Source organism: Melitaea cinxia, chromosome 15 (genome assembly GCF_905220565.1).
Source record: "Melitaea cinxia chromosome 15, ilMelCinx1.1, whole genome shotgun sequence".
NCBI lineage: Eukaryota > Metazoa > Arthropoda > Insecta > Lepidoptera > Nymphalidae > Melitaea > Melitaea cinxia.
The window spans coordinates 8,238,515-8,266,219 of record NC_059408.1 but is presented as its reverse complement, the minus strand read 5'-3'; the positions used below and the strand labels follow the sequence as shown (position 1 = coordinate 8,266,219).

The following is a 27,705-nucleotide window of genomic DNA, read 5'->3' as shown; positions in this document are numbered from 1 at the left end:
CCGAAAGTCATATTTGTTGTTTTTATATGCTGGTTGCGACGTCGACCGCGAATTTATCGATGCGGAGGCAGCCACGGCTGCTGCCGTCCTCAAGTGGTAGGGAGAGCAATTTTTAGGGCACCTTTTCTAGCCCCCTCCCAGGCTGAGCAGGGAAAGCAGTGCTTCCCTGAATAGGGCTGCTTTGTCACTCCAGGTGCTGCCGAACTCCCTCTGTCTCCCTATGTCAGAAGCAGAGCGACCACGATGTTTTAGAAACACCCCTGGAGCCGCCCATGTGCAGGTCTCAGACAAAGCCCGCTCTGCATCAAACTGGACCTCTCTACCTCGACCCATCGCCATGGGACTTTACGAAAATCGGAGTCCTTACTTCCGGAAGCAGTCAAGTGCGCAGGAGATATTTAGGTGCACAAACGTTTGCGCAAACGCAGGTGCACACACTCGTCTTCCCCCTTCTTTGTCCTGTGGAACGGAGAGACCGATACGACCGGAGAAGGGTTCCGATGATGTGTCTGGCCAATGGTAACTCTACGCCCTCTACCATCGCCCTAAGCCGTCCACCAGGCTTTGCTATCCCGCCGGGTCCACCTGTCTCGTTGCATATCTGCTGTGAGTTGCCTTCCCCACCGAGATAGTCTTTGTATGTCGAGCGGGAGGGAGCCGCTGCAAGGAAATCAGGAAGGAACGGTTTGGATCTTTGGAGTGGATAAGGGAAGGGATACTACTGCCTCGGATGAATGCGATTGAGACAGTAGCAGCTCGGGGAGCCGGGGTCGCGTACCCGTATAACATACCACAACTGCCGGGCAGGCCAATTGGGATGAGTATCCCCTGACTGGAATTGCATTAAGACTGAAATATAAAACACGCTACATCCAAAACCAAAACAAAGTCATGATAAAGAAATAGAACCAAAGTATTTACATAATAATAATATAGGGACTACTGTAGAGAAAACCAAACAAGACGTCCAAATTTTTGTAGAGCAAGATGAGAACAGTCGCATTTGTCCTGGCAAGAGACAATATATTTCAAGAAAAACGTGGTGTGAACTCATGTGTCTTGTCTTGCCCATAGTCACCACGCTGGGCAGGTGGATTGGAGACCGCAGGGCTGGCTTTGTTGCACCTAAGACGCTGCTGCCCGTCTTCGGCCTGTGTATTTCAAAACCAGTAGTTGGATGATTATCCCGCCATCGGTCGGTACTTCCAAGTTCCAGGGTGGTAGTGGAACTGTGTAATCCCTTAGTCACCTTTTACGATACTCACGGGAAGAGAGGGAGTGGCTATATTCTTACTGCCGTAACCACACAGCATATTTTCTAATTACCGTTACATTAAATATAAAAATTTTCTAATTACCATAAGCATAATTTTTTTAAGTCTCATTATCTAGAAAACTACAATTAACTGGTACATGCCAAATTAATTATTGAATTCGTATTTTTGATTTGTTTCATATTTTAATTTGTTTAAGTCAAATCAGTGAAAAATAAAAAACGTCACGGTAATTAGGCAAAGAACGCCGAATTGGAGAATGACCGAGTAATGATAGAACTCACAAGAAACTGCTTGAAGAGATAAAAATTCTAAGTGACTGTGTATTCCGTCTCACAATTTTTTTGATCGAAAAGCGGAAGAGATAAAGTTTCGTTAAATAACCACGTTAATTTTAAAAACATAGTGATGTTAAATGTCGCAAAGTACATATACTATATTATGGATGGAAGTTCCTCATTGCACTTTTGGGAATACATATTTTATACTAGCTGTGCCCGCGACTTGGTCCGCGTGGATTTTAACAAAAAAGTTATGGTTCAGTTCGCAGAGTTATAAAATAAATAACTTTCTAAAATAAAAATAGCCTTAGTTACTCCTTATTACATCAGCTATCTGCCAGTGAAAGTCCCGTCAAAATCGGACATCCCGTTTCAGAGTTTAGCCGGAATAAACAGACAGACAGACAGACAAAAATTGTAAAAAATGTTATTTTGGTATATGTACCGTGTATACATCCATATGCATTTAGTAAAAAACGGTTATTTTAATATTACACACAGACACTCCAATTTTATTTATTTGTATAGATAATTATTTTAATAATAACTCTAACCCGTTTAATTAACTTTAAAATACTTTTTTAAATTAACAGTTGTTCGTTGTCATCATGGAGCGACAGTCGCGGTACGTAATTATTTTCTTATTTTTAACCGACTTCCAAAAAAGGAGTAGGTTCTCAATTCGACTGTATTTTTTTATGTATGTTAGTTACTTCAGAACTTTTGACTGGGTGGACCGATTTCGACAAAAAACCTAAGGTGAAACCTAATTTTTTAACCTAAAGGTGGGTGTCATTTGGTCCCATTTAAATTTATTTATGATCTAACAACTACTTTTCGAGCTATATCTAATAATGTGTTTTTACTTGACGCTTTTTTCGTCGACCTACGTTATATTATACCACATAACTTTTTACTGGATGTACCGATTTTGATAATTCTTTTTTGTTGAAAAGGAGATATTCCTAGTTTGGTACCATGATAAGAAAACCAGGATTTGATGATGGGATCCCAGAGAAATCGAGGGAAACTCTCAAAAATCCGCAATAACTTTTTACTGGTTGTACCGATTTTGATAATTTTTAATTTAATCGAAAGCTGATGTTTATCATGTGGTCACATATTTTATCGAGATCTGACTTTTTGAGTAATCTTTGATAACGCGTAGTTACTTGACTATTTTTTCGTCGATCTACGTTGTATTACTCGTCGATGTAATTGAAATCGGTTTTTTTTTCGTTTGCGAGCAAACACAATTATTATGAAGTTTATTTCAATTTCAATTTCGAAAATAATTGTCTACTTAAACGAGAGTCCTCTATTTTACCAAGCAATCCTAAATTGATAGTTAATTAAATTTAAATAAACAATTATATAACATTTAAGTGTATAATGGATATCATTTACCGCTAGGCATCTAGGCACAAAAATAAAAATTTAAATAAAAAAGAATCATCAAAATCAGTACTCTCAGTCAATCGAATTGAGAACATCCTCCTATTATGAAAGTCGGTTAAAGAGTATCTAATAATGATTTTTCTCAAATTTTTTTAATGTTCTAGATCTAACAGCCTGGGAAATATACATATCTCGTATATTGGAAAAAATATGGAGCCAGCCACGACTGACAATGTTAAGATCAAAAGAAAAAAGCCTAGTTTAATTAAACAATGTTTGATAGATTATACTGCTAACACTAACCTTCATGGCTTAAAGTATGTTGGAGAAAAGGAACGAACTATAATGGAAAAGTAAATAATATTATATTTTACATACATAACATGACACAAAACGAATATCAACAAAATTACGATTACAATAATTATAAAAAGCTTACCTGTATACGAGTACACAATATACACAATTATTTTGGTCACCTTGGTAAATGAAGGTTTCTTTCCCACGCGCTGATGCAAAATCTAGCGCGCTGTTAAACTGCGGGTTGGCAGATAATATTCACCCAAAAGGTTTTCGAATTTTTCAAAGCGCGGTACGGAGATCCACAATGCCAAGGACCTAGATAGAACCATTATTTTTTTTTATAAATACGATTATTTAACCCCAGCGCGAAGCAATACCGTGTCCGTAAGTGTCAATAAAACTTTCAACCATTTTACCAGAATATCTTAAAAAATGCATTATTTTCAGAATTTTCTGGCTTCTCATGTTCACTTGCTGTATTGTGTTCTGTGCTGGTCTAATATGGAAGTTATGGATAAAATGGAATGATAACCCTGTTATTGTCAGCTTTGCAGAGACTTCGACACCAGTGTGGAAAGTAAGATTATAATATGTATTCATAGAAATTATTATTGTTTGTTCTTGGTCTAAATGTTATCTTGTATTAGAGTAGTAATATTTTTAAACAAATTTTATATACAGTAGATCTATGTATATGAACGTGGTGGAGCGTGTAGGTGCCGAAAACATTGACAGTTTTGCGGGTTTTGATTTCTGATAGGGAGGGATATTAGATTGTATTGGTATTAGATTTTCCACAAATGAATGATATTTTCATATGTAAGCTATCGAATAAAATATTCACTAAGAGCGTTTTCTATTAAAGGTAATCTGTAATAGCAGTTTGTCTTCAAAAATAATTACATTGATTTTTCTTTATTTGAGATCTAACAACTACTTTTCGAGTTATATCTAATAATGCGTTTTTACTTGACGCTTTTTTCGTCGACCTACGTTGTATTATACCGCATAACTTTTTACTGGATGAACCGATTTTAATATGTACGATTTTTATTTTTGTGTACCCACACATTAGGAGTTCTAAACATTTTTGAAAATTATATCAAAAATTGACCGCTCCAGCGGGATTCGAACCCGCGTCTCCGACCGATTTTGATAATTCTTTTTTTGTTGAAAAAGAGATATTTCTATTTTTGTATCATGATAAGGAAACCAGGATTTAATGATGGGATCCCAGAGAAATCGAGGGAAACTCTCGAAAATTCGCATAACTTTTTACTGGGTTTACCGATTTTGATAATTTTTAATTTAATCGAAAGCTGATGTTAATCATGTGGTCGCATTTAAACTTTATCGTGATCTGATAACTAATTTTTGAGTAATCTTTTATAACGCGTAGTTACTTGACCATTTTTTCGTCGATCTACGTTGTATTACTTGTCAATGTAATTGAAGTCGATTTTTTTTCGTATGCAAGCAAATACAATTTTTTTTTCAATTGTTTTTTTTTTATTGTTTTTTTTCAAATAATTTGCCAAAGAAGTTTCGCTTCTGACAAGTCTACTTGTTACGCACGCAATTTTTATTCCCTGATCCCTTGAGCCCTTTTAACCGACTTCGATAAAAAGAAGAAAGATCTTAAGTCAACTGTATTTTTATGTTAGTTACTGAAGGACTTTTTATCAGTTGTACAGATTTTGATGATTATTTTTTATTAGAAAGCTGGTGCTTATCAGATGAGTAGTTTCAAAGCTATCGCTAATAATGCTCTATTTAAAATTATGTAATCGTAATTAGTTTACATACGTCTTGGTTGATAAATTTTATAAAATATATGTTTACATTTTTGAAATTTGGTTTATATTCTTTAATTTTAACTAGTTTCAGTATAACCCATTATTTGCATTTTAGATTCCTTATCCAGCTGTAACATTGTGTCCAGAAATGAAAGTTATGCAAACAGTGTTCAATTATACTGAACATTACCATTTACAAGAAATAAATCCAAACGCAACAGAAGAACAGTAAGTACTCTTAAGTAAATATACAAATAAACAAAAAACAAATTAAGTCTTTATAATATTTGCTCAAATGTTAAACACGTTCCAGAATATTACTGATGATAATGTGTTTATTATTTTTCTTATTTTACAGACCTTTAATATTTAATTAATTATCTATTGTTTTATAAATAACTTGCTATTTTCATATTCGGACTCAGTAAAAATATGTTATTAAAATCATATAAAGAAAGAAAACTTGTTAAAAACTGTACTGTAAAAAGCAAATTTAATTACGTCAATTAAATAAAATAGTTAATTACGTACGTAACGATTTTATACTAATTTACTTACTAATAAATAATCCAAGGAATGTTATTTTAGAGACGATTTATTTAAAGATATAAGTCTAATCTGCAACAAAAACATTTCTCCGTGGATTCATGGAAGAAATTTTTCACTTGGAAACAAAACAGTAGAAAATATTAAAAAGGTATTTAAAACACTTAACAAGATACACCCAAAATGAATACAATAAAATAATTTTTAAGTAGAGTTTTAACCTTTTGACCACCGTAGTCACCTATACTTGACAAGGGCTCGCGAGTCCTGTGCGCCAGCGACGTCTATAGGTGACAAAAAACCCGGACCACAAAAATATTAAAAAAAATTATTAAAAAAATGTTTCTAGTATTTTAATTCAACATTTATGAAAATAGAATATCCCCGCAACATTTGAGTATAAAAAACAAGACTTTTAGAGCTACACGTACTGAGAAACATTGAAATAAAAACATGCATTCTTATTCCACGTAAATGATACGTCCCGAACGCCGAAGTCGTCTATAGTTGACCGCTAGGGATGTGACGCAAGAGGTATAAATAAATAATAAATAAATAAATATTTACAACATACACACACGGTCATCTCGATGGCTCCTAGGTATACTGAGTCAACTAACAACTTTTGATAATTTAATTTTTTAAGATATTAATAACATTTACTTGATTTCCTATCTACCTATGTAACAAAAAAATAAAGTTATTAAAAGTAGAGTTGACTCAGTATACTTAGGAGCCATCGATCTGTTCCTAAAGTAAGCAACTTAATGCTTGTGTTATAGGTAACAGCTGACTGGTATAGCTATTTTTTTTTTTTTGATAAGCATACGTATAAATAATTCAACTCAAACTTGTTACATTTTCTATAAATAATTTGATATTTGAATAAAACAAAAGGTAAAAAACATAAAACTATCATCAGCTAACACATAAATAGCAAATGAATAAAAAATCAAATAAACTAAAATCAATCAAATCGCCATAATAAATCTGATATCTCAAATCTGGCGCATCTCTAGCGCGTAGTCATTAATCCGTTCTCTACACGCCGTTGTCAAGTATAGACGACACGCTGATGACGTCATAAGCGAATAGCGAGAAAACTAGTGAAGTGCAAAACGAGCGATACCTTAGAACATCGTCACATTTTGGAAGGCGTCGATGATTTTAATAATATACAATTACCAATAAAAAAATATTTTTTTATTTTTTTCATTTTTTTATCTAAGGTTAAGAGCAAAGTTACGATTTTCTTTCTCATTCTCAAAATCATCTGGCAGCATCAATATCATCTCTAACCCCCACTCTCATAAAAGCTTTTTTTCTGAGACCCATGTCGTGTCGTGTGTCGTGAAATATTTGATTTGTAATATTGCTACTTACTCAGTACTGTTTTAGTACTATTTGCTACCTAAGCAAAAAAATATTTAACGCATGTAAATATTTCTTTTAAACTAAGGCTGGCATCGACCGCACCGATTATATTAATTTGCTTCATCGGATCAACTATTGAGTTGGGGAACAATGGAACACGGGACACTATGAAACAGTGTCGATAAAAATTTGAATTCTACACTAATTCGTGTGGTCATGCTTCGATCAATTACAGCGCGTCCTGCGTCAAACGAGGACGTAGTGAAATATGGCGGCGTGACAACGATGGAACTGTGAATAGAAAAATATTCCATTTTTAACCGACTTCCAAAAAAGGAGGACGTTCTCAATTCGACTGTATTTTTTTTATGTATGTTACTTCAGAACTTTTGACCGTGCGGACCGATTTCGACAATTTTTTTTAAATCGAAAGCTGTTGTGTATCATTTGGTCCCATTTAAATTTATTTGAGATCTAACAACTACTTTTCGAGTTATATCTAATAATGCGTTTTTACTTGACGCTTTTTTCGTCGACCTACGTTGTATTATACCGCATAACTTTCTACTGGATGTACCGATTTTGATAATCCTTTTTTATTTGGAGAAGAAGATATCCCTAGTTTGGTACCATGATAAGGAAATCAGGATCTGATGATGGGATCCCAGAGAAATCGAGGGACTCTTGAAAATCCGTAATAACTTTTTACTGGGTGTACCGATTTTGATAATTTTTAATTTTATCGAAAGCTGATATTTATCAATGTGGTCACATATAAATTTCATTGAGATCTGATATCTACTTTTTGAGTAATCTTTGATAACGCGTAGTTACTTGACTATTTTTTCGTCGATCTACGTTGTATTACTCGTCGATGTAATTGAAGTCGGTTTTTTTTCGTTTGCGAGCAAACACAATAATTCTTGTTCAAAAGTTGAGATTTCTTTTCAAAGTACTTTCTTTTTAATAAAAAAGTTTAAAGAATAGGTAAATGATATTTTTTTTTCATTAATCTTAATCATTTTGTCTATTTGAGACAATTGTGTGGAAAGTTCAAAAACTAACCTAACTTTTTATAAAACTCGTTTGAAACGTTGGCCTTATGGGGCACTATGGAACGGGGCACAGTGAATACTGTTCTAATGAACCTTAGATAATAAACTGTTATCTAATAAGATAATAATTGTGTTTGCAGGCAAACGAAAAAAACTAACTCAATTATATCGACAAGTAATACAACGTAGGTAGACGAAAAAATAGTCAAGTAAATACGCATTATCAAAGATCAATCAAAAAGTTGTAATCAGGTTTGGATGAAATTTAAATGTGACTACATGATAAACATCGGCTTTCGATTAAATTAAAAATCATCAAAATCGATGCACCCAGTAAAAGTTATGCAGATTTTCGAGATCTCATTATCAAATCCTGGTTTCCTTAGCATGGTACTACACCGGGGTTATCTTCTTTCCAACAAAAAAAGAATTATCAAAATCGGTTCATAAACGAAAAAGTTATCCCCGAACATAAATAAAAAAATATAAAATATATATCGAATCGGTCGAATTGAGTAACCTCCTCCTTTTTTGAAGACGGTTAAAAAATTACAAATTTGAATTCGGTTAATTTTTTTCTAAATTACTTTTCATGTATATATCGATTCGATTCGACATCGATATATAGCCTGCGACTTCCTTGCGTGCGACACAGCACGTTTCTAAAGAGAGTTTCAAAACCGTAGGCCAGCTGCGCCGTAGTCGTCCAGTCGTGACAATGACGTCATGGCGATAGAAAAGAGTGTTGTGCTTTACTACGATTATTTTTGTAATGTTTGTTTTTTATTTATGTTGTTGTAAGTATATATAACGAGTGCAAGATAACACAAGAAAAATATTAAAAAATAAACCTTCCTAGATTATATAAGCAGTCATTTATTGCATAAAAACCAGCAAAAACAAGTCACTGTGTGGTACTCGATAACGACTCTTGGCAGCACTATTTTTTTCGTAGATATTTTTGTTTATTTTATGCCTTGGCGTACAGGGCACGGGAATGGTTTTGAGGCGTGGCGGTCAAAAGGTTAAAAAGCTTTATCTGGGATTCGCTAAGAAATAATATAAATTTTACAACTTACACCTGTACTCAATTTCAGCTTTAACAACATTCTCATCATGCGAGGTAGCTATGTCTATTAAAACACTCTTGTATGTGATGGACAACACTCTCCCACTACCCCTACCACAGCAGAACCATCACCGAGACATTAGACTTGTTTATGCGTTTTTTCTTGTCCTTCCCATGACTATATGGCCAGTGCCAGTAGAATCGTCAAGTTCGCGTACTGGCTTCCGTGTATATAATTGATAACGTATTCTTAGTAGTAGTTCTCAGTTGCAATAGTTCTCATTGCAAGCTAACACTCCCTAGTGGTCATTTACTGATCCCAAGATATTGACATCGTAGGGCTAGGGCGTCAACTTCTAATCCATACAACACACTGTGTAATGACACACATAATATATCTGCCTAATACCTATTTAATTAACTAATAAATATTATTAAAATAACTTTTTATTGTATGATAAAAACAATATTATATATACATATTAAAACGTGGACACACACTGTACTTCATATATAATACTCGTATAAGTTTGGAGGAACACTGTTCGTTTTCGTGACGAATAAAAATAAAATAAAAAATATAGACGCGTGTTACAGCAGAGGCATCCCCGGGAACTCTGGCCACCTTACCTACTACAGGAACTCGACACTAACTGAGAGGAGTATTATTTAGCTGTGATCTTCTGTGAAGTCAAAGTTCCTCCCCATTCGAGCTGCTTCAGCAGGATATTTCCCATTATTCAATAGGCTTCACAGAAGAAATAAGTGTCATCCTTCAGAATGTACTTTCAGTCATTTTTAAACTTTACCACATGATTGCTCGTCCAATAATATTTTCAAAAATTGCAGAACTTCCAGTTAGGTATGCATGGTTATAGCACCTAATTGGCCACGTGCATAACACTTACGGACGGATGGACAGTCGTATTACCAACGATTTCTGATAATTGTCGGAAATCTCGACTTGCCTATTCGTTGACGCAGTTTATAGTTGCTCTGCTTTCTGCTTCGCGGAATGCGGGTTCGATTTCCGCCAGAGTCTGTGTATAATTTTTGTATTTATATATTTATATATATGTATGTATTATTTGTATTGTATGAATATTTATAAAGAAAAAAAACTAGAGTGATATTTAGGGCAAGACAAGGCAAAAAAACCATTTACCTCTAACAGAAGCTCCTTACCATAGGATTTAATCTTTCATCTTAATCTTATCTTTAAAAAGAGTATGCACCCAGACTTTACAAATGTTTTAAAAAGGTTCTGTTTTAGGTATCTCCAAAAATTTACGATATAATGGAGGGATTAATGTGGAAAGACGAACTTCGAAGCTTCTTGAATTTATTTTCACCAATACTTACAGAGGAGGGTTATTGTTATACATTTAATACTATAGGCGCGGACGAATTATTTCGGATTGAAAAGTAACTTTCTTTTTACGTTTTTATCTTTTTTTAATATTTGAAATAATTTTAGATAAATTGTTCTTTTTGTTTTTATTTTAAAGCCTCAACACTGACTACAATTATTATGATTCTTTGAATAAATCGCAGACTTGGACCTTAGAAAATGGATATTCGCCAAACACTCCGCTGGAAACTTATCCATACAGAGGCACTGTATGTATTGACTTTAAACATAAGTTAAAAGAGGTTAAATTTACTTCTGATCTATGAAAATTATTTTACATATATATACATATACATATTATGTAACACATTATTATTTTTACACACCATTTGAAACATACTCACACAGAGGGACTGTATGTGTAAGAAAATATAAATAATGTAACAATCTATACATTATGTATTTAAAATATAAATATTTTTAGGGCAATGGTGAAAATGCTGGCCTAGTTATTGTACTAAGAGCTTCAAAAAAGGATTTTGATTATCTTTGTAGTGGACCCACACAAGGTTTTAAGGTGAGCCATAGACAAAAAAGTTTCTTTCAAACAACCTAAATAATATAAAAAATCATCAATAAAAGTTTATAAATGAACTTCTGTTATTGAACCCATCAAAAGGTTGAGGAGTCGCATACAATCAGATGGACTATACGCTTATTTTTAACCCTAGTAGTGTAAAAAATGTCAATTTTCTTTACAGATCATACTACATAATCCAGCAGAATTTCCTAAATTATCTCAGCAATACTTCAGAATTCCACTAGAACGAGACGTTGTCGTTGCTGCAAAGCCCAAAATGATGACAACTTCTGATGGACTTAAACCGTATAGTCCCGTTAGGTACTGGACGTATTTTAATTTAGGTGACCCAAGCACACTTCATTGGGTGACAACAATTTTTTTTTCGCCCAGTGATACACTAGTTTAATACGTTGATGTCGTTTTCAATTGTTTCTTATGTCTAAAACAATACACCCGTGATAGAGATTTAACTGAGGTCCCTACAACAGATAATTTCCTATTTAAATATGGAGCAGCCCGACTGGGGAAGTACCTTGACCTTACAGAAGATCCCAGCTAAATGATACGGTTTCCAAGCAGTGTTGTAATCCTGTTGATGAGTAAGGTGACCAGAGCTTCTGAGGGGAATCGAGGATAGGGTCGGCAATGCGCTTGTAATGCTTCTGGTGTTGCAGACGTCTATAAGCTACGGTAATCGCTTATCACCTTGTAGGTGAGCTAGCTTTACGCTTGTTTGCCGACCCAAGTTTATATTTGTCTTTTTATCGACTATGGAGTACCCATACCACCAAAAACGTTTTAAAAATATTATCAATATGCACAATTGGACCTCTTACCTCTTTTAAAGGGTCCAATTGTAAATATAAAAAATCAATCCTCTTTTAAATACTAACTACTATGAACCCATCACTCACTTCAGCCTATCGCAGTCCACTGCTGGACATAGGCCTCCCCAAGTTCGCGCCACACATCCCGGTCTTCCGCAATCCTCATCCAGCCTACACCGGCAATCTTACGTAGATCGTCGGTCCAACGGGCCGGAGGACGTCCCACACTGCGTTTGCCAAGACGCGGTCTCCACTCTAGGACCCGTCTACTCCAACGGCCATCGGTCCTGCGACACAGATGACCAGCCCACTGCCACTTCAACTTGCTAATTCTGTGGGCTATGTCGGTTACTTTCGTTCTCTCGCGGATAGTCTCATTTCTAATCCTGTCTTTGAGAGAGACCCCAAGCGTAGCCCGTTCCATTGCACGTTGTGCGACTTTAAACTTGTGGACCAGTCCCTTGGTCAGTGTCCACGTCTCGGCTCCGTATGTTAACACAGGCAGGACGCATTGCTCGAAAACTTTTGTCTTCAAGCATTGCGGAATCTTCGAAGTGAAGACTCGACGGAGTCTGCCAAACGCCGCCCAGCCCAACCGAATCCTCCTATCGGCCTCCTTCTCGAAGTTGTTGCGGCCTAGTTGGATAGTATGGCCTAGGTAAATATAATCCTGAACAACTTCGAGAAGGGTACCATCGACCGATACCGGTATCGGTATGACTTGGTTGTTAAACATAACTTTCGTCTTATCCAAGTTCATACAGAGACTCGAGACAGAGAGAGAGAGGACTCGTTTAGGCCGGCCAGCATTTGGCCTAACTCATCCAGCGTCTCCGCAAAGATGACAATATCGTCGGCGAAACGAAGGTGAGAGATGAATTCACCGTTGACGTTGATGCCCCGTTCCCCCCAATCCAAGGTCTTAAAAACATCCTCTAGCGCAGTGGTAAACAGTTTCGGTGATATTACATCCCCCTGTCTTACCCCGCGCCGGAGGGAAATAGGTCTTGTTCTTTGGTCATTGACATGAACGGTCATCGTCGCCGCGTCTTACATAGATTTTAGTATCTCGATATATCGCCAGTCGATATGACATCTCTGCAGAGAGTCCAGGACAGCCCAGGTCTCGACGGAGTCGAAGGCTTTCTCGTAGTCCACAAATGCCATACACAGCGGTTGATTATATTCTTCCGTCTTTTGGATAATCTGCCGAACAGTATGGATGTGGTCCACGGTGCTGTAGCCATTTCGAAACCCAGCCTGCTCTGGTGGTTGGAATTCGTCGAGTCTTCTGGCGAGACGATTCGTAACAACCCTCGAAAACAGCTTATAGACGTGGCTCAGAAGTGAGATCGGTCTGTAATTCTTTAACAGAGACTTATCGCCTCTCTTAAAGAACAGCACCACCACACTCCCGGACCACGCCTCCGGCGTGGTACCTCGGTGGATGACGGCGTTAAATAGTCTTGCCAAGGCTTTCAGGACAGGTCGCCCTGCGGCTTTAAGGAGTTCAGTGGTAACTCCGTCATCCCCCGGGGCCCTCCCGTTTTTAAGCTGCCCGAGCGCTGCACCAATCTCATCCTCTTCGAAGTCCGGGATACACTCCGAATAATGGCGCAACAATGGTGCCCGTGGATCTTCGGTGTCCCAAGTCGCAGGCTTGCGTGCGCTCGACGAGTACAGCTGTCCATAAAAATTCTCAACCTCTTCTCGGACCTGAGGGCGAGAGCAGACGGTTCTGCCATCTGCTGTTTTAAGCTTCGCAAGAAGGCTTCTCCCCAATGGTCTTTGGAAAACTTTGGACCCCCTATTCTGCTCAATCAGAGTAGCAACCTCTCTCGTATTTGAGCAGCGGAGGTCCCGGCGAATAATTTTCCGTACCCTCTTGGAAAGAGCCCTCTGTTCTGGCGAAGCAGCCGGCAACTCGCGCCTCTGCCGCATCAGATCCAAGGCTTCGGGAGAAAGTTTGGACTGCTTCGTTGGCTTTGTTGGTGGAAAGTGCCTGCGACCCAGTGTACACACCGTCTTCACCACGTTGTCGGTTATCTCGTCCACGTCGCTAGTAGTTTCCAGCGAATCGAATCGGTTTTGGAGTTCCAACTGAAACTGCTCGGAGCCACATAGTATTTGGGGCAGCGTAGGTCGGATAGTAGATTTCATCAAGCGGGTCCGCTCCTTTCGGAGACATATATTCAGAGTGCCCCGTACTAGCCGGTGGTCGCTGCCGGTGTTAAACCTGTTAACCACTGAGACATCTCTGAATATATGCCTTTTATCCGCTATGATGAAATCTATCTCGTTCCTCGTCACAGTATCGGGGCTTTGCCATGTCCACCTCCTTTGGGGCTTCTTCTCAAAAAATGAGTTCATCAAGAAGAGCCCCTCCGATTCGAGGAAGTTGACAAGCGTCTGCCCCCTGTGATTCCTGTGCCCCAATCCGTGTGGTCCGATGCTCGATCCGTCGCGGCCTTGTACTCCCACTTTAGCATTGAAGTCTCCCATAACAACGCTGTAGAAGGTCGAAGTAGTGCCATGTATGGCCCTTGTAATATCTTCATACAAGGCTTCGACTTCATCGTCAGAGTGTGCCGAGGTCGGCGCATATACCTGTATCACTTTCAGGGAGTACCTGTCGGTGAGACTATGAACCCATAATCTCCATTTAATTATATTGTCCTCAACACACCTAACTAATTTGGGCACGCTCTAAGAACATCTAATGCACCATAAAGCTAAAAAGTTAATATCTGATTCTGATTACAGACGCCAATGCTATTTTTCAAATGAGCGCTACCTAAAATTTTTTAAAGTATACACGCAAGCCAATTGTGAAAGTGAATGCTTAACTAATTTTACCTACACAAAATGCGGTTGCGTCCACTTCGGTATGCCACGTGAGTCCTTTACTATCTTATAAATTTTGTGTACATAATGGCAGTAATATAAATAGGTAGTTAAAGTATCACATATATCTGGGATTTTGGGTTAGTAGATACATAGTAGTAATAAGAATTAGATTCAGATGGCTGATTTAACGCTCATTGTCAAGCGATGGACGTCCATGCTGGACATATGAACCAGGAGCCAGGTACAAATTAAGTCAATTATTTCCTCCGATTCGAAACTTCGTAAAATACACAAGGGATATTTTGAATATTCGCGCCTGGAGAAAAAAGTGATTTTAGTCTCCTCCCGCTTTAAAATTTGTCGGGTTATAGATTATCTGATATCTTGAAGGAAAAATGAAGTCAGCTAACCATATCATGGTGTACATACGTCAGCTGGCTGCTTGAACATAAAAAAATATATATTTTCAATAATAATAATAATATGCAGTGGTCTGGGTGTTTGTGCAGTCCTTGTGTTGGGTCTCCCCGCCGTGCCTCGGAGAGCACGTTAGGTCCTGGTTGTTATCATGTGCTCCTGATAGCGATGGTTACTTATATTAGGGAATATATCTGCCAACCCGCATTGGAGCAGCGTGGTGGATTAAGCTCTGATCCTTCCCCTACATGGGGACAGAGGCCTATGCCCAGTAGTGAGCTATTAAAGGCTGAAGCGTGAAGCGTAAAAGGAGGAGAAGTCGAAGAAGCTGTTAGAGCAGAAAGGCGACTAAGTGTGTTGGACTTAGTTGTATGGTCTATAGAGACAGAAGAGGTAAAGTGCTTATTTAACGCATTACGATCAAGTGAATTTGAAGTTAATTGATGTTTGGTTTTGCCAACTCCAAGCGACTTATGGAATTTCCAGATCTTCGCCGAGTCTGGTTCCTCTAATAAAGATTTGTGTATATGGCGTCTTTCTGCATCTCTACACGCCTTGTTGCAGCGATTCCGAAACATTCTGTATTTCTCTTTGTTTGATGAACTAGGATCATATTTAAATCGAGTATTAGCCTTTTTTTTAGGGCCTGCAGTGCTCTTATTTCAGCCGTGAGCCATGGAGCGGGAAAATGTTTGATACGTACTGGTTTTACAGGGGCATAAACATCGTACAACTGGGTTAGTAAGGAACCAAAAACGTTTAATATTTCATCCACCGCAGACATGCTTAATACCTCAGACAGTCACGTAAGCAATTCAAATCCATCCCCCCAAAACTGCGCTGCAGAAGAATTCTTGAGTTAGCCTTTGGTGGTCTAATTTTATAAGAGAGATATCATGGTAGGAAAATGCATCAGCTGGACATTGTATATGCTTATTAAGATGGTCTAAGGAAGAGACATGAATGAGGTCAAGAAGAGAAGGAGAACAATTAGGAAAGGAATGAGCGGTATTCAGAGGCAGGATATGCAAATTTGCAGAATTTACAATGGTTTCTCTGATTATTTTCAATGGTTTCCTCTCAAATAAAAATTTACCTTGTGTTAGTTTCTGTGCTACTATGGATGAAAATTAATATCAGCTGGCTGTATCTTGGTGGAAATTCCGTCAGCTGGTATCTTGATAGATGAAACAAAAATTTTTTTTTAGTCGTATTCTCTTACATTAAAATTTGTCGGACTATAGTTTACATAATATGTTGATGAAAAAATAAAGTAAGCTAACCATAACATGGTGGATTATACGTCAGCTGGTTGCTTGCACATGAAAAAAAAATTTTCAACGATTTCCTCTCAAATAAAATTTACCTGGTATTATATTATATGCTACTCTGAATGAAAATTAATGTCAGCTGGCAGTATCTCAGTGGAAAGTTCGTCAGCTGGTACACTTAAAACTTTTTGTTACGTCTTTTAAGGTAATTCATAATATAAATACCTAATGCATTTTACGAAGTTTCGATTGGAAGGAAACTGGTCATGAAAATCAGTCACTGGCTCCCGGACCAAAAGGTCACTTTCAAAATCTTCTTCCGCCTTTCGCGATCTAGCACCACTTGTATCCAAAGCTAGTGATGATATCTTTGATATGTTGTGTATTAAAGATACGTAGGCCTTGTTTTAGTGATTTAGAGATCCGCCTATTAATTCTATAACGACCAATATGGTTTCATACCTTGTCTGTCCTCCATAAGACTGGGAGTGTGTTCGGAAATTTCACTGAGGTAGGGCACAGCAGGAAATATAATACTCAAAATCAGATGCAGCTCTATTATTTTATTTATTGTTTTTATTTTATTTATTCAGAAAAACTTACAGCTATACATAACAAATTAAGAATAGGTACAATCAAAAACTAAAAGCCATTAAGAAAGTTTATACAATTAATAACTATAGAGTGCTATATTAATTAAGAGTTTGAGAATAAAAGAAAATTAAACTTAGGATGGTTTGAGAACTTAGCTGGATCATTAAGCTACTTAGACATTATTAGCTAACGGAAGAGAAATATTCTGTGGTCACCAATCGTCTAATAGAGTAAGGTTTAATCAGAAAAACATCAACATCACGATGATCGCGCAAAAAGTCATTAAATCGTGTATAGTAGATCTGCAAATAAAGGAGTTTCGACGATAATTACTATGACAAGGTGGGATATAAAATGGGGCAAAATTACGAACGAACCTAGTGGGTACATTAAATTTAATTATGATGTGTAAGTCTGGATTACCTATAATATTGTTGATAATTTTATTTAGATATACTAAATCAGAGACATTTCAACGAAGTCTCAGGGGAAGAAAATGGTATTTTTTACATCTGCTTTCATCGTCAACTAAATTATCACCATATTTATACTGTATCTTAAAAACCGTTTATGGATACATTCGATTTTATTTACATATGATTCTATTTACATACGTACTATATGTTGGGTTCCAGATTTCAGAACAATACTCAAGTATACTATGTATGTATGAGCAGTATAGAATTTTTACAGACTTAAGAGTCTTTTTTAACCGACTTCAACAAAGGAGGAGGTTACTCAATTCGGTCGGAGGAAACTCAATATATACATATACTAGCTGTGCCCGCGGCTTCGCCCGCGTTGAAATCAGTGAGTCACAAAGTGTTCCCGGCAAACTTCCAGTGAAACTCAAAATCTCATCAAAATCGGCTTAGTCGTTCCGTAAACCTTCCTTTTGAAGCCCTCTCTCCATTGGTAAAACTGCATGAAAAGCCGTTCAGCAAATTTTGAGGGAATCGATCACATACACTTTTGGGGACTTATTGTTATAATACACTAACTGTTGCCCGCGACTACGTTCGCGTGGTTATGAAGATATGCATTACTATCAAGATGCTTAAGCAGATTATTTTTTTATTTCAGTCACTTGAAATGTAATTCTTTAAAAGGCACAATTTAGTATAATTTATTAGTTATTTTTATAAAACTCTCTATACACCACATTTTTAGTTTTATTTTCAGGCTGCAGTATAAATAACCTAGCAGGCGAACTTATAGCTGCTGTATATGTTTCATACAAACTATCAACCCCAATCAAAGCCCCTTAGCGGTGGAATATCGCAAAATCCGTTCTTAGCGGACGTCTACTAACTATAATCTAATTTCAAATTTAATCTTTGTCCATCCTGGATGGATGGACCATCCAGCGGTTTTTGAGTTCTTGATATGAGTGAGTCGGTGACCTTGCTTTTTTATATATATAGATTACGATGCATTATTTGGACTCCTTTCCACCATCTATAGAGCATACATTTTAAATTTCGTCTCTTACTTTAAAAACATAGGCCTTTCATACAAACTTCCGACCCCCGTTTTATCCTCTTAGGTGTCGAGTTTCGTAATATTCGTTCTTAGCGGATGTTAACGTCCTATACAAAAGCTACTTGCCAAATTTCAAGTATGTAGGTGTTATAGTTTCGAAGATTTACATTATTTAGACACCTTCTCACTATCTATAAAGCACAAATTTTAAATTTCAAGTCTCTTACTTCAAAAACATAGGATTTTCATACAAACTTCCAATCCCCGTTTCACCCCCTTAGGGATCGAGTTTCGTAAAATCCGTTCTTAGCAGATGTCTACGTCCTATAAGGAGCCTACCTGCGAAATTTTAAGTTTGTAGGTGTTATAGTTTTGGAGATTTCGTGATGAGTAACCTTTCGCTTTTATATATATTATAGAATACATATATTTATTTATTTATTTATTTACACTTTCGCACACTAATACAAGGTTTTAACAGCATAACAAATGAAATATAAAAATAAAGTTTGCATCAGCTGCAACAGGCGGCCTTATCGCTATTACAGCGATCTCTTCCAGGCAACCTTTGGGCAGAGGACTAAATAAGAAGTGTGGGATAGGGCGCAAAAATGTTATGTAACATACATATGTACATAGTCACAAACGTACATGTACACCAAATACATTTACTTACATATACATACATTCAGATATATACATATACATATATACATACATACACATACATATACATACACATACATACACAAATACATATATATCAATAATAGGAAAAAAAAAAAAAAACCTGATAGATTTTAAATGACAGACAAAACATCATAGCATAAAGTACTCATTGAAATAAAATTGCTTGACATACATTAAGACGATAAATACATTTCTTTTGTGAGTTTTTTAAATGTCTCTAATGTTTGAGCATTTTTTATAGACAGTGGCAATGAGTTCCAAAGACGACAAGCTTCTACAGTAAAAGATTTAGAATAAAAGGATGTAGAATGTGCAGGGATCTTCAATATCCGGCTTTCTTCCGAACGGAGAGGCCGTTCGTGAGAATTACTGAGAAACTCAAATCGATTTTTTAAATAGTGCGGAGCAGAAGGATTGAAGAGGATAGTATAAAGAAGGGTCAATATGTGAGTATTCCTTCGAAGTCGTATAGGAAGCCACTTGAGTTTTTTTCGAAATTCAGAAACGTGGTCATATTTACGAAGTCCAAATATAAACCGAATACAGAGGTTTTGTAGGCGCTCAAGTTTATTTACTTGTTCCTCATTTAGATTAATAAAGCACGTATCGGCGTAATCAAGAATGGGAAGCAGAAGGGATTGCGCTATCTTTATTTTAGTGGAAATAGGGAGAAAGTTACGTAGCCTTTTTAGCAATTTTATCGAGGCAAACAATTTCCTACTTACTTCATTAACATGAGGAATCCAAGAAAGATATTTATCAAAAGTAACTCCCAAATTTTTAACCTTATCACTTATCGGTAAACAAACCCCATCAATTATTAATGGCGGTAATTGCGTCCAGTTGATACGGGAAATCAACTTCTGACTGCCGACGACAATAACCTGCGTTTTTATAGGATTAACCCTTAAACCATAAGACTTACTCCATCGTTGAATAGATGTAAGATCTTTATTCAACAAATTTATACATTGCGAGATTTCACTGAGATGAGATTGTGAGTAGATTTGAAGATCATCTGCGTACAAATGACAGAGAGAAGAGATGTGATTAGTGACAGATGAAATAAAAATCGAAAATAATAGAGGGGACAACACGCCACCTTGCGGCACGCCAGCTTTACTCATACACCAGTTGGAAGAATGACCATCGATGTGTATGCGCTGCCGACGATTGTGCAAGTAATTATGAAACCAGTCAATCACTTCAGGAGATATGTTAAGAGAACTAAGTGTGGCTAGTAGTAAATCAAAATCAACAGCATTAAAAGCATTACTGAAATCAAGTAAAATTAATACTGTGACGAGTTGATTGTCCATACCTAATCTGATGTCATCTGTAATTTTAACTAAAGCAGTAGTCGTACTATGACCATGCCGAAAACCAGATTGCATAGGATTGAAGAGGTTGTGTTGAAGAAGAAAAGGAGTCATTTGTTTGTAAATAAGTCGCTCAAGTACTTTTGAAAGGAAGGGAAGAATAGCTATAGGACGATAGTCAGAATAATTAGAGGGATTCAGCTTTTTTGGTAGAGGGATAATTTGAGCATCTTTCCACAGAGATGGAAAGGAGCAGGATTGGATAGAAAAGTTAAAGATTGATGTAATAATAGGAGCTACAACATCAATAATCGGCATGATCATTTTACGGCTTATGCTGTCAGCGCCAACAGAATTAGAGCTAATTTCTAAAATATTCCTCTTAACATCACGTACAGTGAACTGACTGAAAGTAAATGAGGGGAAAGTTGGAGTGGATGTAGCTGAAATTTGTGAAAGTGTATTTAATTTGATCGATCCATCAATAGAATCAGAAGTTAAGAAATGCTGATTAAGCTGATTGAAGTCTAATTTATTGGATTCGATGTTTTGTTTAGCTTTACCAACTCCAAGCGTTTGTAGAAATTTCCAGACTTTAGAAGGATCGACTTCCTCGGTCACGTGCTTGTGAATGTGGTGACGTCGTTTATCTCTGCATATTGTATTGCAACGATTTCTTATTTTTTTATATTTTTCTAAATTTTTTTCGTTAGGGTTTGCCCGATATTTAGCCTTCGCAATGTTTCTTCTATGTTGAATAGCTCTGATGTCATCGGTTAGCCAGGGTGCGGGTAGATGTTTGATGCGAACTGGGCGGATGGGAGCGTGGATGTTATAAAGATTAGTTAAAAGAGAGTTAAACGTAGTAACACGCTCATCAATTGTATCGGCAGTGAGAACCACCAACCAGTCGATTTTAACGGCATCTTCATGCAAGCGATCATGGTCGATTCCATCAAAATTACGCAGCATAAGGATCCTAGATTTTGGTTTTGGTGGTCGTAGTCTATACGATAAGTAGATAAGGTCATGGTAGGAAAAGGCAAGAGCATTACACTGACCATATTTTTCAACAAGGTCAGTGGAGGAGACAATAATTAAATCGAGAAGAGAGGGGTTACGATTTGGGAGACAGTGCGTGGCCGAAAGAGGTAATATATTTAAATTAGATGAAGTAATGAGAGAGTTGAGTTTTACAGATTTATAGTCATTTTTTAGTAAACACGTGTTAAAATCACCCATGAGGATGGTGTGATCGTATTGAGGAGAGAATTTTTCAAGAAGACTTTCTAGTTGTGAAAAGTAGTCAATAGAAACAGAAGGATTATAAAACACACATAGGAGAACCTTAGAGTGAGAAAAAGTAAGCTCTAAGAAAAGATGTTCTGCACTAGGACCGGATAAGGATGGTGATGTACTGATAATGTTAAAAGATATGTGGGAACGTAAATATATGGCAACACCTCCACCAGGCCTATTAATGCGATCATTTCTAATTAATTGAAAACCAGGTAAGGAATATGAAGTTGAGGGTAAACACGGTTTAAGCCACGTCTCGGATACAAGAATAGCGTGAAGATTTTTGTTACTAAATGAGGTTAAGAGGTCAGAGTAATGAGCAGGAATACTCTGTGCATTAATGTGGACAATGTTAAAATTTCTAGGAAGAGATGAAAAATGAGAGTTGAGCGATTCATTAAGGGAAGGGATACTCTGGAAACTATCGTCGGTACTTGCTTCAGACGATAAGGACGAGAGAGAGAGAAAAGCGTCATTACTATCAATGCTTGTCATTGCGAAATCCATCAAGAAAAATGTATATCAACTATAAGTAGTATAAATATAAGATATAATAAATAAATATATAATAATAATTATAAATACAGTAATATAAAAATGTAATATATATTAATAAATTATAGTTTACTTATATACAGATACAACAAATATATAATCAATCAAAATAACTACCTTATATTCAAGTCTTGCCCGCCAGCAGTGGAGAGAATATTACTTATCTACATATAAAATGAAAAAAAAAAAATACAAAACTAACATCTACTTACAAAACATCCAAAAATGTAAAGTATAGAACTATGCAAAAATATATATATACAAGAAAGAAAAAAAAAAAAAAATAGAAATCTGAATTACAAACTTTAAGTTTTTATACGAATTTAACTTAATTATTACAATTCTAACAGACATATAATACCTAATAATATTAGAACGAAGTAATTTTAAAACAATAAAACTTAAGACTAATGTTGGCTAAACCTTCCTTTTGTTTGTATCTATTTATATATATCCTATTCTTATGTTGCTATGTTAGAAACATTTTTAAAACAAAACACTATGATACAACATTTACGATATGCCATAGACAAAATAGACACTTTAGAATCCAGATCAATACTTTACAACAGGTGTCATTTTAAAGCACGTTGACAACTGTGAATGTAAATGTAAACAAATATCTATTTTAAACACCACTTTAACAGTATAATAGTATACTAAAACCTAATAGTAATTTATATAATTATATGATTTATGTATATTATATACATAATCATATCCAAAAGACAAACGTGAATTATAAATACCTATTTTAAACACCACTTTAACAATTATATTATATATATATATTATATATATATATATATATATATATATATATATATATGTCGGCATTAGCGCTGTCTTACGCAATTAGAAAGGAATTATTAAACAACAGATGCAACGATCGCGCCACCTAGCACATCGTTCGATAGTCACCTACCCTCATTTATTATATTACTCGAATTGTTCTGACGTGTATAAAACGAACGGTGTCACCTCGGCTAAGGCAGTCTTGGCTCTGGCTTGGCACGATACATTTGTTGTATCCTGCTAGTAGCTTAACCTAGACTCATTCGATAATTAATTTGTGCATACGAATTAATTGTTACATATTATGGCGGATAACTCGAGCAGTGAAGGTGAGCGTTGATGCACATCTCAAAGGAGATCTCCTTAAACCTACACCTGGGTCGCAAGTCCTAGGCACTGCTCTGAGTTACTCCCTATGCCACACGATAGATTGGATCGGATCGCATTACAATTTTGTTATAATCATTTTAAGTACTACCTACATAGTATTGTAAAGAGTGCGAGTATTACCTACGCCCGCGCCCTGCGAATATAGAAAAGGAGCTTCCAATCAGTCGAAAGACTACATATATATATATATATATATATATATATATATATATATATACTAGCTGACCTGGCGAACTTCGTATCACCTTATTTTTTTCTGAAATATAATAATAACATAATATATCAACATTTTTTTTTGAATATCATATCAAAAATTGACCGCTCCAGCGGGATTCGAACCCGCGTCTCCGACTGACCGTGTCGGCACGGCAAATGTTTAGAATTCCTAATGTGTGGGTAACACAAAAATAAAATCGTACATATTAAAAATAGCATGGTGTCGTCTCCTGTCAAAGATTTTCATTGTAATATGAAACTTTGAATAGTTACGGGTCTCTGTAAAGAACTCACTATAGACGGCGCCACGGTTCGCTTAAACCGAAAATAAAAATCATCATATCAAACATTTCGCTCTAGCGGGTACATCGTTCCATAGCTTAATTGGCTAGAGCGCCGATACGGTCAGTCGGAGACGCGGGTTCGAATCCCGCTGGAGCGGTCAATTTTTGATATGATATTCAAAAAAAATGTTTAGAATTCCTAATGTGTGGGTAACACAAAAAAAAAATCGTACATAATAATATATCAAAATAAAATATAGCCTATCTTTTAAGTTGGATCAAACTGCACACGGTGTGCAAATTTGACTAAAATCGGTTAAGTAGTTTAGGAGTCCATTGAGGACAAACATTGTGACTCGAGATTTATATATATTAAGATATATATATATATATATACATATATATATATATTTCATTAGATCAACTTAATAACAAAATACTTTAACGTAAGATACTTACGTGTAATTTTTATTTTAGATGGTCCAGAAATGAAAGTGTGCTCCCTCGGTAAACGACAATGCATGAATGATGCACGAAGTAAGTAAATCATTAATAAAATTTTGGTAAATAATCAATTATTAGTAATTATCATAACGTTGTATATTACTGCATACCCCTGTACGGGGACGGGGTATTACGAGAATAAATAACATAACATTTCTAATTTTAGTGGAATTAGTAACAGTTGAAATACAAAATAATTTGGAGGAAGCTACAAATGCTGATTATACTTTAGGAGAGGCCTATCGCGTAGCCATAAATTGCAAATGTCTACCCGCATGCACTTCTATAGAGTATGAAGCTGAAACATCACAAGCTGATTTTGATGTTGATGCCTTCTTCAAAGCTATGAATATTAACACCATCAACGAAGCAGAGTAAGTAACGGAAACATAAGCGGTTTAAAAACTTAACTTAATATTCGATTAGTGTATGTATATACATATATATGTGTGTGTGTGTGTGTGTGTGTGTGTGTGTATATAGACATTCCAATTGAAGCTCCTCTATTTTGGTAACCGTCTGTTGTGCAGTGTATGGTCTAGCGCTGTCCTGAAGCAGCAGTGGTCTAGAACGATTGACTAGCCTCGGTTGTTTGGCAGCTAGCTTTTCCATCATGGTTTGCAGTTGCTGGCAATAGACATCTACCGACACTAATTTTCGCTTGAGGCAGGATTTGGTTGGCTCGCCAGAGTTCAGCCATTGCGATGAGCGCTTCCGATTATCGTACATGATCCACTTTTCATCACATGTAATGATTCGATTTAAAATTCCTTCATTATTGTGCCGATTGAGTATGTAATGTAACGCAACAGTCTAAGCGCGTTTCTCGGTTTGCTTCTCTCAATTCGTGAGACACCCATTTTTCAAGCTTTTTTACTTTCCCAATTTGCTTCAAGTGGATTAAAACAGTTATATCACTAACACTGCAGCCTGCAGCTACGTGGTTTGTGATGGATCCGCTTCCGCAAGCATGTCGAAATTTCCAGAACGAAAAAGTTGGAACCAAAAACGCACTGTGATTTATTTTGCATCACCGCAGCTATATACATCATTAACCCTTCGAGCCGTTTCTGCAGCACTAGTGCCACGATGAAACTCGTACTAGTAAATAACACGATATTATAAGTTTTCCATTTTGTAAACTGAGTGAGGCAAAGATGCAAAACAAAAAAAAGAAAAAACAAATAAATTACGGTTTTCAAAACGCAGATGCATGAGTAAATAGCTGTATGAAATTGAATTTGGAATTCTTAACCAAACGATGTACGACAAAACACCAATTTCATATGTAAAAAAAGTATTTTATTGGTAACAAATAAAGATACAATTCACACTTTTATAATTAAGGTGGTATAAAGAAATGTGGTTACAATTACGCTTCAGCCTGTAATATCCCACTACTGGGCATAGGCCTCTTTCCCTATGTAGGAGAAGGATCAGAGCTTTACCCACCACGCTGCTCCAATGCGGGTTAGCGGATATATTCCCTACTATGAGTAACGATCGCTATCAGGTGTACGTGATAACAACCGGGACCGATGGCTTAACGTGCTCTCCGAGGCACGGTCGGGAGACCCACAAGGACTGCACAAACACCCAGACCATGGCAAATACCTGTGTGGCCAATACAAATGTTTGTCATGTGCGGGGATCGAACCCGCAACCGCCAGCGCAACAGGCACAATCCATAGCTGTGAGAATTGGCTGTGAGAACGTCCAATATTCGGGATTTACACCCATTTTTTCTGGTTACGTGCAAACTCTGGAATGACCTTCCTTCTAACATATTCTTTGCGGGCTTCAATTTGAGTTTTCAAGCATCGAGTATATAGACCTCGTTTGCCTAAAGGCCGGCAACGCAAGCGCTACTTCTCTAATACTGTAGATGTTCATAAACGATGGTAGCCATTTAGCGTCTGCTCATATGCTCCACATATTCTAAAAAAAGCAGTTTTATAAGTTTCTATGCTTTTGGTTGTGTGCTCTAGGGGCACACAGATAAAACTCAATTTTTATTTATTAACTTGATCTCTATACTCTGTAGCGCTTTTATAAGACAAACATGTATATCAAGACAAAAATTTGTTAACACCATTGAGTTCATTTTATTTATGTACTAACAGAACCTAACTAAGGATTGTTATTTCCTCAAGTGTCGCGAGGGTTAAAAATTGTTGTGTATAGTTGTAAGTCGTTCAGTTATTTACAGCTTCTTTTACAGCTTTGTAAGAAAATTTAACCTTATAAATTTTAATTTTATATTATTCATTAGCTTCAAATATGTTGTTGCTCTTTATGATTTCAGTATTCTCTACACACAAATTAAGATTTTCTTCAAAGAAGCACAATTTATTAAAGTGCGCCGTTCCGAGCTCTATGGACATACAGACTTTCTAGCGAACTGTGGAGGTTTACTCGGACTCTTCTTGGGTTTTTCTTTACTAAGTGTCGTTGAATTCATATATTTCTTTACGCTCAGGTTAATACCATTACTTATTTTACTTGCTTAAGCCAATAAAATTAATGTTTTTAATGGAAACATTTCTATTTCAGAGTATGTTGCATATTGTGGAGGAGTGGTAAAAATAAAAATACGTAAATATATTAAGAAGGATATTGAATGGGCATGATAAAAGTAAAAAAAAGAGATTTTCATATGAGTTTTTTTTTAATTAGATTCTCATTAATAATGCACATTGTTATAAAGTCGTGTTATTATTATTATTAAAGCTTATTTATTCGTATTTCAAAAAATATATTAATGTCTTTAAGAATCGGAGATATAACTGTATCAAATATATGAATTATGCACTGTTGTAACTATATATATGTAAGCTAGCTAAACATAATTGTGAGGTGACATAATTTTGACGCGGCAAACTTTTTTTGATACCCAATTATATTGCCTACTACAAACTTTATAAAATAAAATATGACAATGTGAAGTAACGTCCTCGTCACTAGATGGCTTGTCCTTGGTTACATCATGCTATTAGAGTTATACAGGAGGACGGACATACCTTCCCAGCTACCGATTGCCAATGAGAAAGGCACGAGAAGGGTACTATAGTAGCGCACTACTGTATAATGCACTTCTTGTGGTACACAAGCCTCTAGCACTTAGTTTGGCACCATCTTTATTGAGTGTCCTTGCTGTGCCTATTGACCGGTTTCTCTCAGGATAG

At 36.3% G+C, this 27,705-nt stretch overlaps 1 protein-coding gene across 1 annotated transcript; it reads left to right on the top strand.

Moving 5' to 3' along the window:
• The first annotated feature begins 2,152 nt into the window (after positions 1-2,152).
• On the top strand, positions 2,153-27,158 carry LOC123660367 (pickpocket protein 28-like). The gene is made up of 14 exons (XM_045595459.1): positions 2,153-2,180; positions 3,118-3,306; positions 3,704-3,833; positions 5,168-5,280; positions 5,641-5,749; positions 10,370-10,521; positions 10,605-10,716; positions 10,932-11,024; positions 11,209-11,348; positions 14,621-14,751; positions 24,494-24,553; positions 24,687-24,894; positions 26,826-26,999; positions 27,074-27,158. The coding sequence occupies exons 1-14, from the start codon at positions 2,164-2,166 to the stop codon at positions 27,117-27,119; spliced, it is 1,674 nt and encodes a 557-aa protein (XP_045451415.1). The 5' UTR covers positions 2,153-2,163; the 3' UTR covers positions 27,120-27,158.
• The last annotated feature ends 547 nt before the right edge of the window (positions 27,159-27,705 follow it).

Coding starts and splice junctions, on each gene's coding strand:
- LOC123660367 (XM_045595459.1), top strand. Junction 3,834..5,167: donor CTTCGACACCAGTGTGGAAA/GTAAGATTATAA, acceptor TTTGCATTTTAG/ATTCCTTATCCAGCTGTAAC. Junction 11,025..11,208: donor GACCCACACAAGGTTTTAAG/GTGAGCCATAGA, acceptor TTTTCTTTACAG/ATCATACTACATAATCCAGC.